This window comes from Aotus nancymaae, unplaced genomic scaffold (genome assembly GCF_030222135.1).
Source record: "Aotus nancymaae isolate 86718 unplaced genomic scaffold, 86718_ANA_hifiasm-v0.15.2.pri h1tg000009l, whole genome shotgun sequence".
Taxonomy (NCBI): Eukaryota; Metazoa; Chordata; class Mammalia; order Primates; family Aotidae; genus Aotus; species Aotus nancymaae.
The window spans coordinates 1917443-1942261 of NW_026988420.1; the positions used below are offsets into that span (position 1 = coordinate 1917443).

General features: G+C 38.0%; 1 protein-coding gene across 1 annotated transcript in view; it reads left to right on the forward strand.

The window, feature by feature from the left end:
• LOC105720459 (RING finger protein 17) overlaps window positions 1-24819 on the forward strand; it is a 114371-nt gene that overhangs the window by 32557 nt on the left and 56995 nt on the right. The window contains exons 14-16 of the mRNA XM_064373501.1: window positions 1330-1520; window positions 3262-3403; window positions 19103-19256. Coding sequence (XP_064229571.1) covers window positions 1330-1520; window positions 3262-3403; window positions 19103-19256 — 487 coding nt within the window. The remainder of the gene's footprint in view (window positions 1-1329; window positions 1521-3261; window positions 3404-19102; window positions 19257-24819) is intronic.

Here is a 24819-nt window from a genome sequence, read left to right on the forward strand (position 1 = left end):
CTGTCTATGCTCATCATTGTATTCCTAGTGCTTAGCAGATCACCTACCACATAGAAGGCATTCAACACATATTTGAAATAAGTAAGTGAATAAAAAAGTAAAAGGAAACATAAAAATAATAGCACTGGTGTTTTCCTTAAAATGGTGAGAGTGTTTTGTTTTTAATTTTCTCTTTAAATTTTCAGATTTTATACACTGAGTAGATTTTAGACTTATAATCATAAAGACTTGACAAAGCTATTTTCCTTTTTTGTTTTTAAGGAATTTCTGGTTTTGATCCTGAAATTTACATTAGATATGATACTTAAAAATTCAAAGATCAACATAAAAACTTTTTTGGCTGGGTGTGGTGGCTCAAGGCTATAATCCCAGCACTTTGGGAGGCTAAGGTGGGAGGATGAGTTGAGCTCAGGAGTTTGAGACCAGTCTGGGCAACATGGTGAGACCCTGTCTACCAGAAATACAAAAATTAGCCAGGCCTGGTGGCGCACCATGGAGGCTGAGGTGGAAGGATCACTTGAGCTTGGGAGGCAGAGGTTGCAGTGAGCTGAGATCACGTCACTGCTCCAGTCTGGGTGACAGTAAGTAATCCATCCTGGGTGGATTTTTTTTTTTTTTTAATCACCTAAGTAGCATAGATCTCATGCATTGCTAGTGATGGAAGCTAGGTTAACTGATGATGATTGTAATTTTTTTTTAAGACAGAGTCTCGCTCTGTCACCCAGGCTGGAGTGCAGTGGTGCAATCTCGGCTCACTGCAACCTCCACCTCCCAGGTTCGAACGATTCTCCTGCCTCAGCCTCCCAAGTAGCGGGGACTACAGGTGGGTGCATGCCACCACGCCTAGCTAATTTTTGTATTTTTGGTAGAGACAAGGTTTCACCATGTTGGCCAGGATGGTCTCCATCTTCTGACCTTGTGATTTGCCTGTCTCGGCCTCCCAAAGTGCTGAGATTGTAAATTTTTAAATTTTATTTTAGGCGTACCAAACCTTCAAAATTACTTTTTGAATTTTCATCTAAGTGGAAAATTGAATACTTCTTCATTTTGAGAATGAAAATTAACCTTCATATTAATATTCAAAAGTGAAACTAAATTATACAGTAAAACCTTGAGAATATATAAAGTGAAGGTATACATACATTGTACATTCATAAAGACTGCCCTTGGGTTTGTGGCCCTGTTTCTTAATGTCAGTGGTTGGTTTGGTGTCTTTGCTCACAGGTGCATCTGTGGTTGGTACAAACCTAAATCCAGACCATTGTAACATTAGAGATACTTATTACTATGAAATTACTCATTACTATGAAATTTTGCTTTTTTGCACAGAATGAAGGCTGGGAACAGGAAGCGAAAGTGGAATTTTTGAAAATGGTAAATAACAAGGCTGTTTTAATGAAAGTTTTTAGAGAAGAAGATGGTGTGCTTATTGTAGATCTGCAGAAACCACCAACAAATAAAATAAGCAGTGATATGCCTGTGTCTCTTAGAGATGCACTAGTTTTTATGGAACTGGCAAAGTAAGTAACTTAATGAAACTTAAATATTCTTTGAGATTATAGCTATACATAAGAGAAGCAGATTTTGCCTTTAAAAACCATGTCTTTAAAGTAAACCTTAACAGACCTGAAGAAGTTAAAAATACTGCTGTTAGACTTTTCTGAGTACAGTTGTTGACTGTGAAAACTGGATTCAGATAATTGGATTTAAGAAAATAGGCTGGGAAGGGTGGCTCACAACTGTCAGTCTAATGCTGTGGGAGGCCAAGGAGGGAGGATTGCTTGGGGTCATGATTTTGAGACCAGCTGGGGCAACATAGCTAGACCTCATCTCTACAAAGAAATGCAAAAAGAAATTAACCAGGCATGATGGCATGCACCTGTAGTTCCAGCTTCTCAGATGAGGAGCTGAGTTGGGAAGTCTGCTTGAACCCAGGATTTTGAGCTATGCTCTTGCCACTGTACTCTAAGTTTGATGACAGAGTGAGACCTTGTCTATAAAGAAAAAAGAAAATTAGAGAACTTAAGGTAGCTCAAAATATAAAATATGTGTAAATAACCTAACATCTTTTGGACTCTTTGACTTTATAAGCAGCTGTATGAGGGTTTTAAGAATTATATTTTAACTGTTCCTAACTTAAATTTTGTAGACTTTGGAATGAGTTCATGATCACTACCCTGTATTTGATGTATGAATCTAAAATAGATATTTAAGGTTTCTTTGTCCATTGTTTCTTTTTTGTTTGTTTGTTTGTTTGCTTTTTTGAGACCGTCTCATCCCATCACCCAGGCTGGAGTGCAGTAGCACGGTCTCAGCTCACTGAAACCTCTGCCTCCTAGGTTCAAACAATTCTCATGCCTCAGCCTTCCAAGTAGCTGGGATTATAGGCGTATACCACCAATCCGGCTAATTTTTGTATTTTTAGTGGAGACGGGGTTTTACCGTGTTGGCCAGGCTGGTCTTGAACTCCTGACCTCAAGTGATCTGCCTGCTTTGGCCCCCCAAAGCGCTGGGCTTACAGGCATGAGCCACAGTACCCAGCCTGTCCATCATTTCTGATGACTTAAGTAACCATAGAGGTAGTCCAAGATTCTGATTTTTACCCTGAGTGATTCAATGACTCTAGAAGTGACCCAAGCAGGTTCCATTCTAGAAAAATAAATGTAGTATTGGAGCTGGAAGGGGCCACAGACACTCTTCAGCTGACAATACTAACTGCTACCACAGAACGCAGATATCAGTGTAACAGAATAGAAGCAGCTGTGAAAGCGCATCTCTAAAGTTTTGAGACTTGTTATCTTATTTAACTTGGTTTGATAATTGAAGACAATATGAAGAAATGTTAGAAGAAAGAAATTGGGAGATGAATGCTTTTGGTAAATAAGTCAGTACATGTACAAATCCTTTCTTTAGGTCAAGTCACGGAGAGAAGAGAGACTAAGAAAATGACTTGACGAGATATGGTGGCTCACACCTGTATCCCAGCACTTTGGGAGGCCAAGGCAGGAGGATTGCTTGAGCCCAGGAGTTCGGGGTCCACCTGGGCAATGTAGGGAGACCCTGTCTCTACAAAAAAATAAAAAAATTAGCCTAGCGTGGTGGCATGCACCTGTGGTATCAGCTACTTGGGAGGCTGAATTGGGAGGATTGCTTTGAGCTCAGGAGGGTGGAGGCTGCAGTGAGCCATGATCGCACCACTGCACTCCAGTCTGAGTGACAGAGTGAGACCCTCCTTACGCTTTTCATTATGCTTTTAATTAGGTTTCAGTCACAATCACTAAGAAGTCATTTTGAAAAAGATACTACTTTACACTATCATCCACCTATTTTGCCTAAAGAAATGACAGATGTTTCCGTAATGGTTTGTTATATAAATAGTCCTGGAGATTTCTATCTTCATTTGGTAAGTATATAATACGTTTTTGAAATGAAATATTTTTAAAAAATTTTTAATTAGACATGTATAACAAGAATGAATGTCTACCATCAATTTTAGTTAGAGCAAACATACCACTGTCAATCTTCTATACGTTTAAATTTCTTAGTAGTTGCAACTTCAAACAAGTTCACATGATTCGTCATAAATTGAAAGAACAATGAAGGACAATTAATGTGTAAATGTTTCTTGCTACTTTCTGAAATCTGGAGACTAGGAAAGCATACAGAGCTAGCAAATAGAAATCTAATGATAAGCCTTTGGGAGGCTGAGGAGGCAGATCATGAGGTCAGGAGGTCAAGACCATCCTGGGTAACATGGTGAAACCCCATCTCTCCTAAGAATACAAAAAATTAGCCAGGTGTGGTGGCAGGTGCCTGTAGTCCCAGCTACATGGGAGGCTGAGGCAGGAGAATTGCTTGAACCCAGGAGGCAAAGGCTGCAGTGAACCGAGATTGCACCACTGCACTCCAGCCTGGGCAGCAGAGTGAGACTCTGTCTCAAAAAGAGAGAAATATAATAATAAACTTTTTTCTAACCTGTACATCTGAAAATTTACTGATCATTATTAGGTGTTTTTTGAATTTGAACACCAAAATAGACACAGATTAAAGGCATTTTGTATTGAAATTTGGATGTATGACTGATGTGTTTAGATAGTAACAATAATAGTTCATCCTTACTGACTTCTGGGTGCTTTATATGATTTAGCTCATCATAAGGCCCTTAAGATTTTAAGTGAATTAACTCATTAATCTTCACAACAATCCTGTGAGAAAGACACTGTTGTCTCCATTTAAATATCTGGAGACCCTAACCACAGAGATGAAGCATCTTGTCTAAGGTCACACAGCTCTGAAAGGGTAGAGCCAGGATTGACGTAGGTTGTGCAGCTTCAGAACCTGTCATCTCAAGCACTGTATCACACTGTAGTGGCTCCGCAAATGAGTGTGGAAGCTGCTTATCTAAGGATTTGCATTTATTTCTTTTGTTGATTTTTTTACAGTGTATTTTATGGTAAAATATACATAATATAATTTTATAGTTTTTAATAGTCCAGTATACCATTAGGTGCCATTAAGGACATTAATTGTTATGCATCCATTTCCAGAACTTTTTATTTATCTCAAACAAAAGCCCTGTACCTATTAAACAATCACATACCATTTCTTCTCCCCTAGTCCCTGATGACTTCTGTTCTACTTTGTGTCTTTATGAATTTGCCTATTCTAGGTACCTCCTAAGTGAAATCATATACAATGTTTCCTTTTGTATCCTGCTGCTTTCACTTCAACTTAATGTTTTCAAGGTTCGTCTATTATCTAGAATGTGTCAGAATTTTATTCCTTTGTATGGCTGAATAATATTTCGTATGTGGATATACTACATTTTGTTTATCCATTCATTTATTGATGGCCATTTGGATTGTTTTCACCTTTTGGCTCATGTGAATAATGCTGCTATGAACACTGGCATGAAAGTATCATATCCATTTGGGTCTCTGCTTTCAGTTCCTCTGATATGTATTATACCTAGGAGTCATTGCTGGATTATATGGTAATTTGATGTTTAGCTTTTTGGGGAACTGCCAAACTGTTTTCCACAGCAGCTGCAGTTTTACATTCCTACCAGCAATGCACAAGTTTCCAATTTCTCCACATCCTTGTGAACACTTGTTTTTTTCTTTTCTTTTTTTAATAATAGCATTCTTTATAAAAAATTATTATACTTTAAGTTGTGGGATACATGTGCAGAACGTGCTGGTTTGTTACATAGGTATACCTGTGGCATGGTGGTTTGCTGCACCCATCAACCTGTCATCTACATTAAGTATTTCTCCTAATGCTATCCCTCCCCTGGCCCCCAACCCCCTGTCAGGCCCTGGTGTGTAGTGTTCCCCTCCCTGTGTCCTTGTGTTCTCATTGTTCAACTCCCACTAAGGAGTAAGAACATGCCATGTTTGGTTTTCTGTTCTTGTATCAGTTTGCTGAGAGTGATGGTTTCTAGCTTCATCCATGTCCCTGCAAACGACATGAACTCATCCTTTTTTATGGCTGCCTAGTATTCCACGGTGTATATATGCTGCATTTTCTTTATCCAATCTATCATTCATGGGCATTTGGGTTAGTTCCAAGTCTTTGCTATTGTGAATAGTGCTGCAATAAACATGTGTGTGCGTGTGTCTTTTTTTTTTTTTTTTTTTTTTTTGAGACGGAGTTTCGCTCTTGATACCCAGGCTGGAGCGCAATGGCGCGATCTCGGCTCACCGCAATCTCCGCCTCCTGGGTTCAGGCAATTCTCCTGCCTCAGCCTCCTGAGTAGCTGGGATTACAGGCACGCGCCACCGTGCCCAGCTAATTTTTTGTATTAGTAGAGACGGGGTTTCACCATGTTGACCAAGATGGTCTCGATCTCTTGACCTCGTGATCCACCCGCCTCGGCCTCCCAAAGTGCTGGGATTACAGGCTTGAGCCACCGCGCCCGGCCGCGTGTGTCTTTATAGTAGAATGATTTATAATCCTTCGGGTGTACTCAGTAATGGGATTGCTGGGTCAAATGGTATTTCTGGTTCTAGATCCTTGAGGAATCGCCACACTGTCTTCCACAGCGGTTGAACTAATTTACACTCCCATCAACAGTGTAAAAGCATTCCTGTTTCACTACGTCTTCTCTAGCATCTGTTGTTTCCTCACCTTTTAATGACTGCCATTGTGGTTTTGATTTTTATTTCTCTAAAAACCAGTGATGATGAGCTTCTTTTCATATGTTTGTTGGCCACATAAATGTCTTCTTTTGAATAATGGCATTCTTAATACGTGTGAAGTGGTATCACTTTGTGATTTTGATCTGCGTTTCCCTAACAGCTGGTGATACTGAACATCTTTACATGTCCTTATTTATTGGCCATTTCTGTATCTTTGAAGAAATAGCCATTCCAGTCATTTATCCATTTATTTTTTAAAAATTTTATAACTTTTAAAAATCATTTTTTATTTTTTAAACAGAGGGTTTTACTTCGTTGCCAAGGCTAGAATGCAGTGGCGTGATTAAAGGCTCACTGCAGCCTCAATCTCCTAGCCTCAAGGGATCCTGTAGCCTCAGCCTCCATGTTGCTAGTACTACAGGCACACACCACCATGCCTGCCTAATTATTATATTGTAGACACAGGGTCTGGGTCGGTAACCCAGGCTGGCCTTGAACTCCTGGGCTAAAGTGATCCTCCCACCTTGGCCTCCAGCAGTGCTGGGATTACAAGCAGGATCCACCATGCCAAGCCCTTTGTCCATTTTTTTAATTGGGTTGTTTATTTTGTTGTTGGATTGTAGGAGTTTTTATATGTTCTAGACATTAAATTCTTAGGAGATATATGACTTACAAATACAGTTGATCCTTCACCACCACAGCAGTGATGGATACCAAGCCCTGTGCAGTCAAAAATCTGTGTGTAACTTTTATTTATTTATTTATTTTGAGACAAGGTCCAGCAGTGTTGCCTAGGCTGGAGTGCAGTGGCAAGATCATAACTTACTGCAGCCTAGAACTCCTGGACTGAAGTGTTGTCCTACCTCAGCCTCCCAAGTAGCTAAGACTACAGGAATGCACCACACCCAGCTATTTTTTTTTTTTAATTTTTGTAGAGACAGGGTCTTGCTATATTGGCCAGGTTGGTTTTGAACTACTGGTCTTAAATAGTCCTCCTCCCTCAGTCTCCCAAAGTGCTGAGATTACAGGCATGAGTCTCCACACCCAGCATGCATTTAACTTTTGACTTCCACAAAACTTAACTACTAATAACCTACTATTGATTAGAAGACTTAATAATATATAAACAGCTAGCATAATTTTGTATATGTATTAGATACCATATTCTTAAAGTAAGCTAGAGAAAAGGAAGTGTTATTAAAAATCATGAGGAGAAAATATATTTACTATTTGTTAACTGAACATGGATCATTATACAAGTCTTCACGCCAATCGTCTTCCTGTTGAATAGGCTGAAGAAGAAGAGGAGTTGGTCTTGTCTCTTTGCTGTTTCCAGTCAGGGCTGGCAGAGGTGAAAAGAAATTCACACATAATTGGAATTGTTCAGATCAAACTCGTTCCAAGGCTGGCTGTATTTTCTCCCTTTTTGTGGATCGTGTCCCATTTTCTTGATAGTGTCCTTTGTTGCACAAAAGTTTTTAATTTTATGAAAACCAATTTAACTATTATTTCTTCTGTTGCTTGTGTTTTTGGTGTCATATCCAAGATATCATTACCAAATCTAACATCATGATGCTTCTTACCTATGCTTTCTTCTAAGAGTTTTATAGGTTTAGTTCTTAGGTTTAAATCTTTGATTCATTTTAAGTTAATTTTTGTACATGGTATAAGGTAAGGGTCCAGCTTCATTCTGTTGAATTGGATATCCAGTTTTCTCAGCACTATTTGTTGAAAAGACTGTCCTTCATTGAATGGTCTTGGCACCCTTGTTAAAAGTTTATTTCTGGGCTTTCTGCTTTATTCCATTTGTCTGTGTATCTGTCCTTATTTCAGCACCACAGTGTTTTGATTACTGTACCTTTGTTGTAACTTTTGACATCAAAATGTGTGTCTTCCAACTTTGTTCTTTTTCAAAATTGTTTTGACTGTTCAGGGTCTCTTAAGATTCCATGTGACGTTTAGGATGGGTTCTTCTATTTCTCCAAGAAATAGAGTATGATTTTGTGTATAATATTATCATTTGCTAATGTATTGAAACACACTGATTTTTACATGTGAATTTTGTGTCTAGCAACTTTGCTGAATTAATTTGTTCTAACGAGTGAGAGTGTGTGTGTGTATGTGTGTAATTTTGGAGCATTTTCTTATGTATAAGATCGTGTCATCTGTGAACAGAGAAATGTCATTGGGGTTTTAATAGGAGTTACATTGAATTGTATATCACTTTGGATAGAATTGACATCTTAATTTTAAGTCTTCTTACCCATGAACACTGAATTTTTTTTTTCATTTATTTAGATCTTAGTTAATATCTTTCAACAGTTTGTGTGGTTTTCAGCATATCAGTTTTTGGCCTCTTTGGTCAAGTTTATTCCTAATTATTCTTTTAGATGCTGTTGTAAATAGAATTGCTTTTTAAATTTCCTCTTCAATTTGCTCATTTGCTAATAATGTATTAAAACACAATTGATTTTTACATGTGAATTTTGTGTCTAGCAACTTTGCTGAATTAATTTGGTAGCCCTAAGTGGGGTGTGTGTGTGTGTGTGTGTGTGTGCATGTGTATGTGTGTGTGTGTGTAATTTAGGAGGTTTTCTTACACAGAAGATCATATTATCCATGAACAGAGATACTTTTTCTTTTTCCTTTCTGATTTGGATGCCTTTTGTCTTTTTCTTGCCTAATGCCTCTGGCTAGGATTTCCAATGTCATGTTTAATATAAGATGAAAAAGCAGGCTTTCTTGTCTTATTCTTGTCTTAGGGGAAAAGCATTTGTCTTTGACCACTGAGTATGATATCTGTGGATTTTTCCCAAATGTCCTTTACTGTGTTAAGTTTCCTTCTGTTCCTTGTTGATTGAGAGTTTTTATCATGAAAGTGTGTTCAGTTTTTCAGATTTTTTTTTTTGTAACAATTGAGATGATCATGTTTTGGTCTTTCTTTCTTCATCCTGTCAATGTGGTATATTATGTTGATTTTGGATTTTGTTTTGTTTGCTTGCTTGTTTTGAGAGAAGGTCTCTCTCAGTTTCCCACACTGGAATGCAGTGGCATGATCTCAGCTCATAGCAACCTTGCCTCCTAGGCTCAAGCAGCCCTTTTACCTCAGCCCTCTGAGTTACTGAGACCAAAGGTGCACACCACCACAACAGGCTAATTTTTTTAGTTTTGTAGAGATGAGGTCTCACTATGTTAAACAGGCTGGTCTCAAGCTCCTGAGCTGAAGTGATCCTCTCACCTCAGCTTCCCAGATTGCTGGGAGTACAGGTATGAGCCCCACTGCACCTGCTGCATTGATTTTCATGTCACTATCCTTGCATTTTAGAAATAAATCCCACTAGATGAAGATATATAATCTTGTTGTCATAAATTTGTTTAACATTGTTGTTGCCTTGACATCCATTTTTAGGCCTGCATAAGTTGTCTGAACCCCAGTCATGCCACATCACCTTTGGCTTAGTTAAAACTTTCCCTCCCCATGTGGCTGTTTGCAGTGTGGGTTACTTGTTCTACATCTCACTGACCCAACATATCCCACAGCTGCTTGCCACAGTAAAATGAGTCAACACCAGAGTCATGCAAATAATTTCCCGCCTTTGCATATGTTTTCCTTAAATTAGCCATTTCAAAACCCCTGCTGGAAAGCCTTAAGAGATAATGCCTGTGGACCTTAATAAAGACAGAGTCCCACAGATTCACTTTTATCTGTGATTAACAAAATGTTTCTTTTATTTCATGTGTTTTGCTGCCTCCTCTGTGTCTCACCTAACTAACACACACAAACCTAACTTTCCTCCTGGTCTGTGCTCTCCTAGAGAGTGACTATCTTGGTAGGAATAAAGTGGACACAAGTCAGACAAGAAACCCAAGGGTGCCGGGCATGGTGGCTCATGCATGCCTGTAATCTCAGCACTTTGGGATACTGAGGTGGGTAGATCACGAGGTTAGGAGTTCGAGACCAGCCTGGCCAAGATGGTGAAACCCCGTCTCTACTAAAAATACAAAAATTAGTTGGGTGTGGTGGCGCACACCTGCAGTCCCAGCTACTTGGGAGGCTGAGGCAGAAGAATCGCCTGAACCCAGGAGGCAGAGGTTGCAGTGAGCCAAGATTGCACCACTGCACTAAAGTCTGGGGGACAGAGTGAGACTCCATCTCAAAAAAATAAAAAGAAACACAAGGGCATCTGCTAGTATAAATGGGTTTCCTATTAACGGACACTTGGTCACAGGTCAGACAACAAGTCATTGGCCCATTCACAAAGATAAAGAAGTATCCTCTTTTGAGTTACTGTAAACATCAGTGACCGCCACCTCTAGAGCCTTGTCAGGGCAGGGCTAGAGTTAATGGCCACTCTCCAGAGAGAGACCTGAAGACCAAGTTGGAGGAAAAAATCTTTTAATTTGCTGAATTTGTTTTATTAGTTATTTTGTTGAGGATCTTTGCATCAGTATTGATAACAGATATTGATCTATAATTTTCTTTTAGCGTCTTCATATGGCTTTGTTATCAGGGTAATGCTTCCTCTTAGAGTTAGTATTCCTCCATCTTTTTTTTTTTTTTTTTTTTTTTGGAAGAGTTTGAGATGTAATGGTGTTAATTCTTTAAATGTTTGGTAGAATACGCAGTGAAACTATCTGGTCCAGGGCTTTTCATTGTTAGGACGTTTTTGAATTCTGTTTGAACCTCTTTACCAGTTATAAGTCTACTTGGATTTTCTAATTCATGAGTCAGTCTTGGACGGTTGTGTGTTTCTAGGAATTTGTCCATTTTATGTAGGTTATCCAGTTTGTTGGCATCCAGTTGTTCAGAATAATCTCTTATAATTTTTTATTTTTTGGCCGGGCGTGGTGGCTCACACCTGTAATCCCAGCACTTTGGGAGGCTGAGGAAGGTGGACCACCTGAGGTCAGGAGTTTGAGACCAGCCTGGCCAACGTGGAGAAACCCCATCTCTACTAAAAATACAAAAATCAGCCAGGTGTGTGGTAGGCACCTATAGTCCCAGCTACTTGGGAAGGTGAGGGCTGAGTAGTCCCTCAGTTGAACCTGGGAGGCAGAGGTTGCCGTGAGCTGAGGTCATACCACTGCACTCCAGCCTGGGTGAAGGAGCGAGACTTTATCTCGAAAAATTTTTTTTTAATTATTTTTTAAAATCGATAGTACTGTCTCCACCTTTATTTCTGATTTTGTTAACTTGAGACTTCTTTTTTCTTTTCCTAATTATTCTAGCTAAAGATTTGTCAGTTTTGCTGATGTTTTCAGATAATAAACTTTTGACTTTATTGATGTTCTGTTTCTTTATCCTGTCCTATTTATTTTTGCTCTAATCTTTATTATCTTTCCTTCTGCTACCTTTGGGTATTTTTTTCTTTTTCTGTTGTCTTATGGTGTATAGTTAGGTTCCTAATTTGCAATGTTTTAAAATTGTATGTGTGTATAGCTATAAATTTCCCTCTTGGCACTGTTTTGTTGCATAAGTTTGGTATGTTGCGTTTTCATTTTCATTCGTTTTGAGGCATTTTCTAATTTCTCTTATAATTTCTTCTTTGACCTGTTGGTAGTTTGTGGTGTTTAATTTCTACATGTTTGAATTTTGCAGTTTTTCTTGTTTTTGATTTCCAGTTTCCTTCTGTTGTCATAGAGACAAATAACATTTTATGATTTCAGTTTTTTGAAATTTATTAAGACTTTTTTATGGCCTAACATATGGTCTATTCTGCGAATGTTCTAAGTGGCCTTTTGGGGGAAAAAAGGTATATTTTACTATTGGCTAGAGTGTTTTGTGTATGTCTGTTAGGACCTGTTGGTTTACATTATTGTTGAAGTGTTCTGTTTCCTTATTGATCTTCTGTCTGGATGTTTTATCCACTATTGAAAGTGGAATATTAAAGTCTTCTATTATTATTAACTATTTTTTCCTTCAATTCTGTCAATGTTTGCTTCATATATTTGGAGTCTGTGATGTGTACTGCATAACCACTTGTAATTGTTATTTCTTATTGGTGAATTTGTCTTTTATCAATTTATAATGTCCTTTTTCTCTTGTAAGAATTTTTTTATTTAAAGTCTGTTTCGCCTGATGCTAGTAAAGCCATCTGAGATCTCTTTTGATTACTATTTGCATGGAATATTTTTTTTGATACTTTGACTTTCAACCTGTGTATAGCATAAGGTATAAAGTGTGTCTTTTGTGGACAGCATATAGTTGGATCATGTTTTTTTAAATTCATTCTGCCAATCTTTGTATTTTAATTGGAGAATTTAATCTATTTACATTTAAAGTAATTACTGATAAGGAAGGACTTCTGCCATTTGCTGTTTTCTGTATCTTAATTTTATTCCTTCTTTCCTCCATTAGAGCACTATTTTGTGTTTAGTTGCTGTCTTTTTAGTGTGATATACTTTTCAAAATCTCTTGTAATTGTGATGAAAAACACATAAAATTTATTATCTTAACCAATTTTTGGTGTAACTTCAGTAATGTTAACTATATTCATATTACCATGCAGTAGATTTCCAGAACGTTTTCACCTTGCAAAACTAAACCTAGATTCATTGAACAACAACACATTTCTCCCTGTTTCCAACCTCTGACCACCACAGTATTACTTTTTCATTTTTATGAGTTTTACTGTGTTAGATACCTTGTATAAGTGGACTCATAAAGCATTTGTCTTTCTGTGACTGGCTTATTTTACTTATAATAATGTCCTAAAGATTCATCCATGTTGTAAGCATTGGTAGCATTTCCTATTTTAAGGCTGAATAATACTGTATATATGTATATAATGATTATATACATTTTATATATATATATATATATATATATATACACATTTTCTTTCTAAGATGTAAATCACTCAAAGTATATGGTGTATAGTTTTTAACTTAGGTTTTTACAATCATTTCTGAATACAGAAGTTATGGCAAAGTACAAATTATGGTATCCATTACTTTTTAAATGGTTTTAATTTGTATACCTTTTTTTTTTTTTTGAGACAGAGTTTCACTCTTGTTACCCAAGCTGGAGTGCAATGGCACTATCTCGGCTCACTGCAACCTCCGCCTCCTGGGTTCAAGCAATTCTCCTGCCTCAGCCTCCTGAGTAGCTGGGATTACAGGCATGCGCCACCATGCCCAGCTAATTTTTTGTAGTTTTAGTAGAGACGGGGTTTCACCGTGTTGACCAGGATGGTCTCGATCTCTTGACCTCGTGATCCCCCCGCCTCGGCCTCCCAAAGTGCTGGGATTACAGGCGTGAGCCACTGCTCCCGGCCTAATTTGTATATCTTTTGTATATGTATCTGTCTTAGATATTTGGCTAATTTTAAGTGGTTTTCTTAAAGTATTAATGATGCCAGCTCTCAGGATTATAACAATAAATTAATTTGGAAAACTTTGCAAGCCAAATTTAACTTCTTCAGGATTTCACTTAGAAAAGTTAATTTGGTTTACTGTAATAGAAAGTGAAAAGCCTTCCTCTAAAATTAGTTTTAGGAAAACTAAATATATATATATATATATATATATATGATGAGATTATATATATATAATATATATAATTATATATATATAATTAAATATGAGGAGATTAAATATGAGAAGATATATATATATATATATATATATATATATATATATATTCTCCTCATGTCCTTCTGGCCTCCAAGATTTTTTTTTTTTTTTTTTTTTTTTTTGAGAAAGAGTCTTGCTCTGTTGCCTAGGCCGGAGTGCAGTGACCTGATCTTGGTACTACCATGTCTGGCTAATTTTTGTATTTTTAGTACAGATGGAGTTTCACCATGTTGACTAGGCTGATCTAGAACTCCTGACCTCAGGTGATCCACCCACTTTGACCTCCCAAAGTGCTGGAATTACAGGTGTGAGTCACCGTGCTCGGCTTTTTTTTTTTTTTTTTTGAGACAGAGTTTTGCTCTGTCACCCGGGCTGGAGTAGAGTGGTGTGATCTCGGCTCACTGCAACCTCTGCCTCCCAGGTTCAAGCAATTCTTCTGCTTCAGCCTTCCAAGTATCTGGGATTACTGGCACACGCCACCATGCCCGGCTAATTTTTGTATTTTCAGTAGAGACAGGATTTGGCTGTGTTGGCCAGGCTGGTTTTGAGCTCCTAACCTCAAGTGATCCGTCTGCCTCGGCCTCCCAGAGTGCTGGGATTACAGTCCTGAGCCACTGCACCTGGCCTGGCCTCCAAGATTTCTAATATGAGTAATCTTATTGAGTCTCTTTGTATATGACATGTTGCTTCTCTCTTGCTGCTTTCCAGATTTTCTCTTTGGCTTTGTCTTTTTAAGAATTATTATAATGTGTCTTGGCATATGACTCCTTTGGTTTATCCTGTTTGGAGTCTAATACTGTCTTAGTTCCCTGGAGCTGCTGTAACAAATTACTATTATTTGGGTAGCTTAAACAACAGAATTTATTGTCAACAGTTTTGGAGTCTAGAAGTCTGAGATCAGTTTGTCAGAAAGGTTGATTTCTTCTGAGGGCTGTGAGGGAAAATTCATTTCATCTCTCTCCTCTAGATTTTGGCGGTTAGCTAGCAATCTTTTGTGCACCTTGGCCTTTGCTGCATCACCCTGATCTTTCCCTTCATCTTCACATGGAGTTCTTCTTGTATATTTGTCTCGGTACCCAAATTTTGCTGTTTTTATAAAGACATTAATCATATTGATTTAGGACCCATCCTAATGACCTCATTTTAATATGATTATAAAGACCTTATATCCGAATAAGGTCATATTTGAGGTACTGGAGATTATAGCTCTCCAACATATCTTTGGGGGAAGATACAAATCAACTTCTCACATTAGACTTACTGGATTTATAGATTCCTGTCTTTCTTTAAGTTTGAGACATTTTCTGCCATTTTTAAAAGTAATTTTTTGCCCCCTTTTCTTTCTCCTCCTTCTGTGACTTCCATCATGTCCATGTTGGTTCACTTGAGGTCCCTTAGGCTCTGTTCACTTTCTCTCCGTTCTTTTTTCTTTCTACTTCTCAGACTTGATATTTAAATTTTCTTATCTTCAGGTTCACTGATTATTTTTCTTCTTTCCACTCAGTACTGCTTTTGAACCCCTCTATTTAATTTTTTCTCCTTAGTTATTTTACTTTTGAGCTCCAGAATTTCCTTTTTATAATTTGTATCTCTTGTTGATATTCTCATTTTATTCCTATATCATTTTCCTAATTTTCTTTAGCTCTTTGTTTTTCCTTAGTCCTTTTAACATATTTAAGACTGTTGAGTATTTTTGATTTGGCTGTTTTTTTTCTGGTTACACATGTCTCCATTTTCTTTATAAAAGATATTACAGGAAATATTGAAGTGACTTCGTCGTCTGGGGTAACCCAGGTTCGTCATCTCGCGCCAAGAGAGTTTAGGACCTGGACACAGACGAGGAGTTTAGGAGCGGAGGTTTAATAGGCAGAAGAAAGAGAAAGGAGAACAGCTCTCTCTTTAGTGAGCGAGATGGGCTTCTGAAAGGGAAAGACTAGCTGGCGGTGGATGTGCCAGATTTTATTGGGAGGCTCGAAGAGGTGGTGTCTGATTTACACGTCTGGCAAGGAAGAGAAGGGAGGATGGAGCCGTCATTTTGAACAGGATTGGCACAACTGCTGGTATCTGTGTTTGCAGCTCGGTTTTACAGGCTACTCTTTGTTAGAAAATGATTTTGGGGCTGCTTTTCACTAAAAAGGAAATCCTTGCCGAGAACTCCTTCCTGTACTCTCACTAAGTAATTTTTTTTTTTTTTTTTGACATGAAATCTCACTCTGTCACCCAGGCTGGAGTGCAGTGGCCTGATCTTGGCTCACTGCAACCTCCACCTCCCAGGTTCAAGCAATTCTCCTACCTCAGCCTCTCAAGTAGCTGGAATTAAATGTGTGTGCCACCACACATGGCTAATTTTGTATTTTTAGTAGAGGTGCGGTTTCACCATGTTGGCCAGGCTGGTCTCGAATTCCTGAACTCAGGTGATCTGCCCGCCTCAGCCTCCCAAAGTGATGGGATTTTAGATGAGAGCCAGTGCACCTGGCTTCAGTAATTTCTTTTTAACTCCTATATCTATATGAAATGAAACCTAAAGGATCATGAATATAAAAGGAAATGACAGAGGTCCCTCATACGGTGACACAGAAACTTCTGGTATCAGTCAGTACCTGCAAGCCCTGTTCGGTCCCGTTTCAGATTACTGCTTACTTCAGGAATCCTTGATACTTTGTGTATATCTTTACAGCTAGTTTCGTACTTTCATATGTTTTCATGTTAATGTCCTTTCATTTTAACTTGAAGAACTCGTAGAATTTCTTGTTTAAGGCAGATAATAGTGGTGATCAACACCCATAGCTCTTGTTTGGGATTAAGAGAGTTGTTTTAAAGGCTGTAGTAGTTCATTTGTTTTGGTACTTTTCCAAACTTTTTTCAAAGACCATTCCTTATCATGTATGATCACTAAAGTCTCTTGTTTCTTTGGCTTGTGTTCAGCTAATGATTGACAGAGTTCCTTGAATGTCAGGAGCTGAAGCAAACAAGAGACACTGAGAGAAAGAGAAAGGTACCATCTTTCCTAGACTTTGCAGATTAGCTCTTTGGTGGGACACTTCACCATTTAGATAGGCTGAGGCTAGGTATCAGCCTGAGATCAAAGTTTAAGGTCTTTTCATTTCTTTTATCAGCATGCCTCTTGTCAGGGCAGACATGTGGCTTTCTAAATTCTACCATATATATGACTGCTTTTGAATATCCTAATTTCATAAAGATTCTCACCCCAGATTCTCCTCCTGGCCTTAGATGGTCTATCATATTTTTCCACTTATAAACTTTTCTTCCAAGCAGCTGGGCTTGCAGTCCCCTTTGCCACTTGTACAGGTGGTCCCTGCAATTCTTTCTGCCTGTGTTTCAAGTTATAATGAAACAAAAACTAGCTCTTTGCATTAATCTTGCCTGTATCTCCCAGACTTAGGATACATATACACGGTAATTTGTATATAAGTTCTGCTCTGCACCGTACTTTGCATATAACCTCTGGTTCAAGGGAGGGAACTGAGAACTGGACTACCACTGCTTAAGACCAGGACCATTGTCATTCTAGGGGAGAGGTAGGGTGAAGGCGAGTAAAAATGCCACAAAACTTTCCTACCATTTAGAAAACTGCTTTTACTTGATTAGGCTTCTTGGTTACTGTAAACTTTGGATTGCTTTCTAGAGATCCTATCTAATAAAGTTGGTTCAGACACTTCCTCATTTTATCAACATTTCTGTGTTGGATCAAGAACTGGAAGCTTCCTAATCTGCTATTTTGTTGGTGTCATTCCTCTGCTGAATTTTAAAATGTTCATTCTGGCTTACCTGTTAATGGACGAATTTGCATAGTATCTACTTAGAAATGAAAATTTAAAGAAAAGTAGTTTTAAAGTAATTTAAATGAAATAACAAGAAAAGATAGGAATTCAGAAAATTTTCACTTGCATTATTCACAAGAGAAAAAACTCATTTTTTCCATTGAGATGGATTTCAAAATATTTTTTAACATTAAGAATTTGTATTTGGAGAAATAAAGTATAATCCTTGATTTTTCTTTTTTTTTAGTAGCATAGGAAACTTTGGAAACTATTTTTTAAAATTATACCAGATAGCACCATTTAATAAGAGAAAGCTCTGTGTTACTAAAGAATGCAATCATTACATAAACTCTACTGAATTATTACTGATTTAAGGAAGCATTATCAATTCACATTAAGATGGATGGTTGATTAGAAACTGGATATTCATATAATGCCAAAGTAACACCACATAAATTCTGAAGACTTGGTTATTACAAGGACATAAACAGAACTACACATTGAAAGGGGTCAGGATCATCACTACAATTGATCTATGAATTTTGCATATTAATAGTCATTAAGTACTAGGGCTTGAAGTGTTGCAACCTGGGTGGGAAAAAACCACCTATGACACAGTCTACCAAAAAAATTTGCCTTGGATCCATCAAACCCTTAGGAATAACTCTCAGCCTTTGGAAACTGCAGCAGCTAGACCTTACTCAGTGGAGAAATAAGCTAAATAACAGCATGAGGATATAACCACATAAATCCATAAGATGTGGGGCATTCTGCAGAGAAATAAGCTGGTTGTCTTCAGTAAGACATGTTCATTAAAAGTAGAGGACTGGGCTGGGCGCAGTGGCTCACACCTGTAATCTCAGCACTTTGGGAGGCTGAAGTGGGCAGATTACCTGAGGTTGGGAGTTCAAGACCAGTTTGACCAACATGGAGAAACCCTGTATCTACTAAAAATACAAAATTAGCCAGGCTTAGTGGCGCATGCCTGTAATCCCAGCTACTTGGGAGGCCGAGGCAGGATAATTTCTTGAACCCAGGAGGAGAGGTTGCAGTGAGCCTAGATCATACCATTGCACTCCAGCCTGGGCAACAAGAGTAACATTCTGTCAAAAAAAAAAAATGTAGAGGACTGTGCTAGATTATAAAAGAGTTATGGAGCTAACAGTCAGAAGCAATATATAATCTTGGTTTGGATATGGGTTTGGATCAGTTCAGGAAAACTAAATGTGATCTAGATATACTAGTAGGAACAGTTACTGAAATAGAAAAAGTGAGAAATGATAGAAAAATGTAAGCGATTGTATGGTAAAGTCTAGTTTTGGTAAAAACATATACAGGGAGTGTGTGTATATGTATAGAAAAAGATCTTGAAGATATACACTAAGTTATCTGGTAGAATATATGTGACTTTATTTTTATGTCAATACAAATTTTCTATACTGGTTCTGCAATAAAATTTTGTCAAATAAATTATATAACACAGTTGATTTATATTCAATTCAGGTTTTAATGTTTCATAGTTTTAATGACAGTGCTTGTAATTCATTCAACACTTACATTTTAAGTTTCTGTGAAATGATAGTGCTTTGTCCCTTTATTTGCTAGCTAGATGCCGTGGATTTTTTACCTCTATTGAAGACAGTCGATGAATTCTATAAAAATGAAGATGGAGAAAATCTGGAAATCCTCTGTCCAGTTCAAGATCAAGCCTGTGTAGCTAAATTTGAAGATGGAATTTGGTACCGAGCAAAAGTTATTGGTAGGAGAATGCTAGCTGTTTCTACAGGGAAATGTTATACTTCAAAACTCATGTCATTTGAGTTGGTACCAGTTCAGTCTTGGAAGTGATATTATTTGATCTTACCATTTGCTCTGTCATCTCTCTTTAGAAAGCTAGTGATAATGCTGAAAGGTGAATCTATCTTCTGAGATTTTGTTTGACTTGACTAGGACTTAACCATTGGGAATCTTGCTAGAAAAGTAGTATAGGTAGAACAAAGCAACAGAAATTAATTATTCAAAAACCGGTGAACTCTAGCTTTATGTTGAGTGTTTGTCTCATGCTATTTTGATTGTCAAGGTACAAATTAAAGGTAAGTCCTTTGTGTTCTGTCTGCTTCTCTTCAATTTTAATATATTCTTCGTTCCTGGAAATTATTGACAAAACTGCTAGTTTTCTTGGTATTTTTTTTCTACTTTTTCTATGTCCTCCTTAAGTAATTGATTCAACTTATTAAATAATGGGAAGAATAAAAATTGAGATTGAAGACAAGACTTATGAAAATGGAGGTATTAGCAAGAAAAATAGTAAAGTTTATTACTCTCCAGCATTGGCTAAGAGAGAACGTTACAGACTAAGCCTTTGTGGTTTATGAAATTAGATATACCATAACCAGTTTAACCCATTGTATTGTTTCTTTTACATGCTTTCTAGTTTGCAGATGCATCTTTTTTTTTTTTATTATTGAAAGGGTGAAAGTCCAGGTGCATAGGCTCACACCTGTAATCCTAGTACTTTGGGAGGTCAAGGTGGGCTGATCACCTGAGGTCAGGAGTTTGAGACCAACCTGGCCAACATGGCGAAACCCCGTCTCTACTAAAAATAAAAAAAAAATTAGCTGGATGTGGTGGCACATGCCTGTAATCCCTGGGAGGCTGAGGCAGGAGAATCACTTGAACCCAGGAGGCAGGGGTTGCAGTGAGCCAAGATCGTGCCACTGCACTCCATCCTGGGTGTCAGAGCAAGACTCTGTCTCAAAAAAAAAAATGTTTGTTTTTACTTCTCTGTTTTTCTTTCTTTTTTTTTTTTTTAGTTCGAGTTTCACTCTTGTTGCCCAGGCTGGAATGTAATGCCGAGATCTTGATCTTGGCTCACTGTAACCTCTGCCTCGCAGGTTCAAGTGATTCTCCTGCCTAAACCTCCTGAGTAGCTGGGATTACAGGCACGTGCCACCACACTCGGCTAATTTTTTTGTATTTTTAGTACAGACGGGGTTTCCCTGTGTTGGTCAGGCTGGTCTTCAACTCCTGATCTCAAATAATCCGCCTACCTCGGCCTCCCAAAGTCCTAGGATTACAGGTGTGAGCCACTGTGCCCGGCAAATTTTTTTTTAAATTTAGTTTGACACTGTTTAAAATGTTTTTTCCATTATTAAGGTAATGTAAGATCTTTACAAGTTACTCCTAATATATAACCAGTTCTGTTTGTGTTGAAACTATTCTTTCATCCTGAGCTTTCTATCTTTTGTTTGTCACCATTGATTTTAATTTTGTTAGTAGTTCGTAACTTGAACTAACTAAAAACTTTCAAATGTGGTTCTTATCAATGTCTTAGTCTGTTTGTGCTGCTGTAATAAAATACGACAGACTGGGTACTTTATAAACAATAGAAATGAACTTCTCAGTTCTGGAGTCTTAAAAAGTCCAAAGATCAAGGCACTGTTTTATTGAGGGCTTAGTCTCTGTTTCCAAAATGGTGCCTTGGTGCTGTGTCCTCTGATGCCATAAGTGCAAAAACGAAAGGCAAACTGCCTTCCCCAAGCCCTTTTATAAGGGCATCTAATCCCATTTATGAGGGCAGAGCCCTCATAACTCAGTCACCTCCCAAGTACTGCTGCAGTAGGGATTAAGTTTCAACATGAATCTTAGAGACAAAAACATTCAAACTATTGCAATGAAGATACCACTGTATAGTTTGGTAAATATCTTTGGAGCAAACAAAGGCATTTTTCACAGCATTAAGGACTTTGCAACTGCTTTTCAAATTAGGATTATTGGGTTGAAAATCATATCTATTTGGTGAACAGTAAGGCCCATCTTGGGGAAGGTGGAGTGTCCATGGTGCTAATTCTACTGCTTCTTCATTTCTATTAGCACCACTTTTGGGGTGCTAATAGAAATGTATGAGTGATTTGTTTGGCCCATTTTCCTGTGCCTTCTGTGGCCCTGTTGAACTCCACCTTGAAGATGATACTAGGTTTGGTGAATAGTAGCTTGTTTTTTATCTGCCTAATTTAAAAGTTAAATATGCTGAAAAACACACTCCACTTCCATCTTTGAAGGCAATTATTTTTCATTTTTTAAGCTGTTTTGTTATTTACTTGGGTTATTTCTTCTAATAATATGTAATACTTAAGTTGACACTTCAGTTATAGATATTACCTGTTATTCTGTTAGACAAGTTTTGGCTCTCCATGGCCCTTTTGTCCTCTTTTTTCTCTTTTCTATAGTTGTATCACAGATTTTCATTAGATTCACATTCTGTGTAAGTAAAGACATAAAGTATACTTTGTTCAGTTCTATTGTGAGTTCATAATTATGTTCGCTTTTCACTTTATTTTCTTTTCCATTTGTGAGTATATTTTTAATAGTTCAAAACAATTTTCCAAATGATTAGACTTTTCAGACAAATGTTAGTTTGATCTTTTTTTTTTAACCATGAAAACATCCTTTTTAAGATAGTCTTGCTCTGTCACATAGACTAGAGTGCAGTGGAACATGATCATGGCTCACTGGAACCTCCACCTTCTGGGCTCAAGCAATCCTCCCACCTCAGCCCCCAGAGTAGCTGGGACTACAGACACTTGCCACCATGCCTGGCTAATTTATTTTTTGTAGAGATGGGGTCAAACTCATGGGCTCAAAGGATCCTCCTGCCTTGGTCTCCCAAAGCACTGAGATTACAGGTGTGAGCCATCACATGTGGCCACAAACATCCTTTATTTTCTCCAATTGGTCTGCTTGCCCTCTAGGCTTACTTCACATTTTTTATTCTGGAAATTTATTTCGGTTGGCCATACACGTCATTGTTCTCCAGTATTGGATACCTTGTTTTCTGGATGCCATGTTTACCTCTTCAGTTTAATTCCCTTTTCTGTGTGGAACCATCTTCCAGTAGTTTCCTCAGAGAACATAAATGGGGAAATTTGAGACCTTCCATGTCTGACTCTGTTCTTGTGATAATGTGGATAAAACAGTAACATTCTTTACATTCCATTCCATATCCATCTATTTGTTTAAAACTAGATTTCCATTCAGAGACTTTAGGAAGAGTAAGAATCTAATGGCATTGGTAGAGTTGAGAACATCCTTCTAGTAGAGGGATTCCAGTGGCAGTGCGGAGAGGTTCCCCCATCTTTTGGCCTTATAATAATACATATCTTCTCAATTATCATGGATATCTCCTATTATAGGGCCTATGTTGTTTGAAGTGTCATCTTGAGTGAGTGCTAGTGCTGTGCCACTTGCTTCTACTTCTGCCAAGGAGCACGGAATACTGGACATTTTTCCATATTAAAATGATATAAATGGTATTAGTCTTTAAGTTCGAAAACCAGGTATTTTGAGTATTTTCAAAGAGGTTAGTGTGTGATAGGTCTTTCTTTAAAACTTCTATGTGTTTGAAACTTCCAGAGATTTCTTTAAAGTATAGAGACTAGGGAGAGAGATCCAAGATGGCTGATCACTAGCAGCTCGGGCTCCTAGCTCCCAGTGAAAGCGCAGAGAACGAGAGGACGCCACACTTTCAGACGAATATTTGTTGCTCACGGACCAGGAGATTCCCAGCAGAGAAGCCCCACGTGTCGCCAGGGCGACTCTTGTGGCCGGCGCGGTGGTTTTGCTGGTGCCTTAGCGTGCCAGTTTTTGGTGCAGAGTCCGGATATTCCCGGGTAGAAAAGCACCATCAATCTTAACACCGCGGTTTTGGCTGGCGCAGTGGACTGCTCAGATTTCAGTGCTGGGAATCAACAAGTTGGACGTCTGCTCAGAGACCTAGTTAGAAAGTCGGTAATTAGAAAGACAACAGACGGATAAATATATAATGAAGGGAAGAAATCAGCGTAAAAAGGCAGAGAATACTCAAAATCAGAATGCCTCTCCCTCTACAGGGGATCGCAATTCCTCATCAGTAACGGAACAAGGCTTAATAGATTACGAGTGTGTTCCAATAACAGAAGCAGGCTTCAAAACGTGGGTGATAAGAAACTTCTGTGAATTAAAAGAACTTGTTCTAACCCAATGCAAAGAAACTAAGAACCTTGAAAAAAGGTTTGACGAAATGTTAATGAGAATGGACAATTTAGAGAGGAATATAAGTGAATTGATGGAGCTGAAAAACACAACACGAGAACTTTGCGAAGCATGCACAAGTTTAAACAGTCGAATTGATCAAGTAGAAGAAAGGACATCAGAAGTCGAGAACCAGCTCAGTGAAATGAAACGAGAAGACAAGATTGGAGAAAAAAGGATGAAAAGGAATGAGCAAAGTCTCCAGGAAAGATGGGACTATGTGAGAAGACCTAATTTACGTTTGATAGGTGTACCTGAATGTGATGAAGAGAATGAATCCAAGTTGGAAAATACTCTTCAGGATATCATTCAGGAAAATTTTCCCAACCTGGCAAGGCAGGGCAATATTCAACTCCAGGTAATACAGAGAACACCACAGAGATATTCTTCAAGAAGATCAACCCCAAGGCACATAATTGCCAGATTTATTAGGGTTGAAATGAAGGAGAAAATACTAAGGGCAGCCAGAGAGAAAGGTCAGGTTACCCATAAAGGGAAACCTATCAGACTTACAGCAGATCTCTCAGCAGAAACCCTACAAGCCAGAAAAGAGTGGGGACCAATATTTAACATCCTTAAAGAAAAGAACTTGCAACCCAGAATTTCCTATCCAGCCAAACTAAGCTTTATAATCGAAGGAAAAATTAAATCCTTTGCGAACAAACAAGTACTTAGAGACTTCACCACCACCAGGCCTGCTTTACAAGAGCTTCTGAAAGAAGCACTATACATATAAAGGAGCAACCAATATCAGCCTTTCCAAAAATATATCAAAAAGAAAAGAACATTAACACAACGAAAAATTTACACTAACTAATGGGCAAAACAGCCAGCTAGCATCAAATGCTAGTATTAAAGTTATATATATTCTAATTGGATAAAAAGCCAAAACCCATTGCTATGCTGCATCCAGACCCATCTCACATGCAACGATACACAAAGACTCAAAACAAAGAGAAGGAGGAAGATTTATCAACCAATCAGAGAGTAAAAATAAACAAATAAAAAGCAGGAGATGCAATTCTCTCCTCTGATAAAGTAGACTTTAAAGTAACAAAGAACAAAATTGGCAAAGAAGGACATTACATAATGGCAAAAGGATCAATGTAACAAGAAGAGCTAACGATTTTATAGATCAACGAGACAGAAAATTAACAAGGACATCCAGGACTTGAACTCAGACCCCGAACAAGTAAACTTAATAAACATTTATAGAACTCTCCACTTCAAATACATAAAACATACATTACCAC